This window comes from Volvox carteri (genome assembly GCF_000143455.1).
Source record: "Volvox carteri f. nagariensis unplaced genomic scaffold VOLCAscaffold_44, whole genome shotgun sequence".
NCBI lineage: Eukaryota > Viridiplantae > Chlorophyta > Chlorophyceae > Chlamydomonadales > Volvocaceae > Volvox > Volvox carteri.
Genome location: NW_003307587.1, coordinates 559,321 through 563,477, shown reverse-complemented (window position 1 = coordinate 563,477; position 4,157 = coordinate 559,321). Strand labels below are relative to the sequence as shown.

At 57.2% G+C, this 4,157-nt stretch overlaps 1 protein-coding gene across 1 annotated transcript in view; it reads left to right on the top strand.

Annotated features, from left to right (window-relative positions):
• Positions 1 to 568: 568 nt before the first annotated feature.
• The window catches only part of VOLCADRAFT_106464 (uncharacterized protein), a gene marked incomplete at its 5' end in the record, with an annotated part of 5,794 nt that continues 2,205 nt past the window's right edge, over positions 569 to 4,157 (top strand). Inside the window, 7 exons of the mRNA XM_002954626.1 lie at positions 569 to 806; positions 890 to 940; positions 1,318 to 1,476; positions 1,642 to 2,303; positions 2,358 to 3,611; positions 3,749 to 4,008; positions 4,087 to 4,093. Coding sequence (XP_002954672.1) covers positions 569 to 806; positions 890 to 940; positions 1,318 to 1,476; positions 1,642 to 2,303; positions 2,358 to 3,611; positions 3,749 to 4,008; positions 4,087 to 4,093 — 2,631 coding nt within the window. The remainder of the gene's footprint in view (positions 807 to 889; positions 941 to 1,317; positions 1,477 to 1,641; positions 2,304 to 2,357; positions 3,612 to 3,748; positions 4,009 to 4,086; positions 4,094 to 4,157) is intronic.

Genomic DNA, 4,157 nt, shown 5'->3' with positions numbered 1-4,157 from the left:
GTCCCAGTCCTCAGGCCAGCGAGCTTTGGACGACAGAAGGGACGTAAGGGGAGCGACCATCTGCGAATAGCCCTGCAAAAACTTTCGAAAGTAGTTAAGCAGCCCCTCGCACAAATGTGAGCGGTCGTACTCTGCCGAATAGACCCTCCGTACTTCGTCCCCAAAGCCAGGAGCGAATTTTGCCTCGCGGATGCGCACGTGCGTTTCGAAAAATGCGCCTGTACAAGTGTATGTAAATTTTCTTGGCGAAAAGTCGTGGTGTGTCAGCGCGCTTGTGCGGCAGCATGTTGGCCACAGTTGCACGCGGCAAGCAGGACCGTAGGAATGTATGGCTGTCTTGACGTAACTGAAAGCATATAACTTGGTATGAACACGCGCGCATGGAATGGCCGCGGAAGATGAAGCGCCTGGCGAAGCGGCACTTTTCGAAAAGACGTGGCGCCTGCTTACATACGCAAACAGCATCTTTTTTCGTCTGAAGTCAAAATACAAACTGTCGCAAATTAAAGATAGCATACACAAAATTAAACATAAGAACTGGAAAATCGGTCACAGCTGTGTAACTGAAATGGACGCCGCAGGAAACTTGGAGCAGGTTTTTTCTGTGCATATGGCCGCTCCTGCGTTAGCCGTGTTGCAGCAGCTCCGGAAGGACCTCAGCAAGCAGCAGGCTCAGAAGCTGCTGGACAACCACCGTAACTTTCTTCAGTTGGGCACGTGCAGTTTTGGTCGGCGGGGTCAAACATCTTACGCATTGCGCACGGAAGCCGAGGTGCAGCGTCTCTGCAACATCGCGAACATATCCGGTACGCAGTGGCGCGCTTGCCGAGCACAAATTGAAGTTGGGTCGCATTACACCAGTCCACAAAGCAAGCATGTGCACCCGCAGATGAAAACGTGGCGCACTTCTGGTCAACGGGTGTCGGTCTGCGTTTACGAGGTAAGGCAAGAAACAAGGAGTGGCATAGCTCGGGCCATGGCCGTGGTACTGGCGCACGACCTGTCGTCTAAACTAGCCCGCATTACTCCGCCTCGTTTCAGAACGTAAGTCATGTCTGTCAGCGTTTACGTGGTGAGGCCAGACTAAGGGGCGGCATACTTGTGGTTATGGCAGTGGTATATGGAAGGACCGCTCATCAAGCACCTGCCCGCATTAGTCCGCCCTCTATTCAGAAACCCATATTGTAACATGGTGCCATTTCCTAAGATGGTGACCGTGGATAGTGGGATGTCGAGGACCATTTCAAGCGCCCACCGTGTCCATGTACAGCTACAATGGTTGTGTAACTGTTTGCTGCATAATACCCCATCCTACAGGTCCGCAGGGTGCAGCTGAAGTCCGTGTAGCGCATACACATGATGGCTGCGTGTGTAGTGACGTGGGCGATACCAGTACAGCCGACACGTCATCCATGCGTATCGATGAACAACCAACCGACGTTCGCGTTGGGAATGCAGAGCCATCCAGCAGCACAGGTAAGCGTGTGCCAATGTGTGCATGTGATCCGCGGAGTGTGACATGCTATGCTGCACATCGCAGAAATCCAGCGAGGCCTGTTCTGAAGGCACTGCTCTCAGCCACATCCATGTCCACACGCATAAGGTTGATAACGTGGCTCCCTGCTGATGCTTGCTATGCAGGCCAACTCCGCGTGCCCCTATATGCTCGCAGCGACATAAGCAACTGTGCTGTCGTGCCGCTCGATGCCCACGCAACGTGTTTGGACTGCGTGCGATATGGTCTCATTGCCGCGGGCGCCACTGATGTGCCTGCGCCTGAAATTCTGCTGGCGACCGTGGTGGCCGCCATTGCCGAGTCTTGGGAGTCACTGCGCTTTCAAGTGCTACACGCCCATGCCAGCAGCCTCCCCAGCACTTGCACGGCGACGCAATACGGTGAAGCCCTACAGCAGCACCGGCTGCTGCCAGGCGACGTGGAGCTGGCGGTTCTTGCCCATGCCTTCAACATTGCGATCACAGTGTTTGACCCGGCTGGGCTGCAGATCTGCTACTGGGGCTCCAGCTCTGCGCCAACAGAAGTGTGCCTCATCCGGCAGGCGGGCCTTGCTGGTGCGCCCATGCCTTACCGCCTGCTGGACATGGTGCCGGGTGTGTGGACAGGGCAACGCCGCCAGCATCTTGTCGCGGCTTGTCGCGCAGTTGGCCTCTGCATGTCAGAAACACCGTCCGCCGAGCGGGCTGGTCAAGTGTGTGCTGTCCTGCAGGCGATGGACAGCCGCTTTGAGGTCACTGTGCAGCAGGTGTTGGCGGAATGGGCTGATCAGCATGAACCAGCGGTTCAGGTGCGGCAGCTGCTTGCAGTCACACGGCAGTCAGCGCAACACTCACCGCTGCAGCAGCAGCCCCCGCAGCGGCAGCGGCAGGAGCAGCAGCAAAGGCGTCAGCAGCAGCACCAGCCACAGCAGCGCAGCCGGGCCGCTGCACAGCCAACACGCCAGCAGCACCATCGACCATCTGACGGACCATTGCCCAGTCCTGCTGTAACAGATGCTGAGCAACACATTCCTGGGTACTTCGGAGCATCCTGGCGCAGTGGCCCCGGCCACAGACTTGGCATCTCTGACTGGCTCGCGGCTTGGAGCGCTGTCACAAGCATGCTGCTGGCCGGTGCACTTGTGGTGTGCGCCATGTGCGGTGTCACCAGCACCGACCTGCACAAGGACCTCCAGCGCTGGGCCACTGTCGAGCCAGTCGGTGCTGCCATTGCGCCATACTCATTCCACAACAGCTTGCATGCCGGCAGCACAACAACACCCGAAGGCCTGTGGCACCTGTGTCCGCACTGTGCTCCATTGTATCCAGCGAACAGTGGCAATGAGCGAGCAGAGTATCTGGTCTTCCATCCACCAGACTATACCAAGGCCATCGTGTCCTTGGACGCCATTGACCAACTGCGGATAGACCTAGTGGATGTTGGACTTGGCTTCTTTTCAGCGGCCTTTGGATTTGTTGCCGGCAAGCTTCGGCAGCAGCATTGCATGGAAGCGCTGGTCCTGGATTGGGCACGCAACTCCACACGCCGCGTCAACACGCTGCCCCCGGCACTGCAGGAGGTGCTGGGATGGAGCGTGCAGCACAACCCGCTTGTCAGGGAGTTCCTTACCGTTGCTGAACAAGTCCCACCCAATCACCCATTGCCATACCTTTGTCCAGCTGATGTGCAGTCGTTTGTCGCCAGTGAGCAAGCCTGCAAACCACTTGCCCTGGCCACCCTGGAAGCAGCAGAGGCAGCTCGCTCGCTCATATCGGTGGTTGTGCCTGCCATCCAGCGTGCAGCCATGAAGCATGCACCCGTGATGTACACCGCGGGAACATTGGTTCCGCGGTCGCCCACTCTGCCCGAGCTCAACCTGGCTGTTGCTGCGGACGGGACCCCACTGGACTATCAGTTTGGCCTGTCTGCGGAGATGGCCATGTTCCCCTATCTGTTTCCCTTTGGTGTTGGCGCATTTATGGGCGGCACGACCTTGGTCAAGTACTTGGCATACCGTGCCAAGTGCCTCTTCAGTGTGTGGACATTGTGCAAGCCGTACTTGCTGCTCATGTATGTTCTTCGCCAAAGCGCCCGGCTGCAAGAGCAGAATACAGAGGTGAGTGCATAGCGAGCATGCTAGTGATGCTGCAAACGATGCATGCTGGGATGTTGGACACGGATCCCGCCGATGCCAAGCAGGAACATGCATGTACAACTTCAGGACATGACCATCATGCCCGCCTGCATGTACAGGCTGTGCTGGAAAGGGTGCTCCTCGACTACAAGTCTCAGAACCCTAACGCGAGTGATGAGGATGCCATCCATCACATTCTCAAGCACAAGCTGCCGGCAACGTTGCCCAACACGCCTGCATGGCACCGCAGCAACCTCCAAGATTTGTTGTGCATGGTGGACCGCTTTGGCATGCCGTCGTTCTTCCTCACGCTTACAACCGATGAAGTGTCTGCCACACGCTGGCCCGAAGTGCAGTCGCTGGAGCAAAAGCTGCAGGAGTAAGTCGCGCGCACTTTAATGTGCATCACTTGGCAAGCATCCTTGCATGGCGCTGACCGCGTCCTGTCCCTGCCCAGCATGGCAGTCAGTCACCCATCACCCAGATATGCACTGCTCTGGCTGTGCTGTGCCATTGTCCATTGCCTGC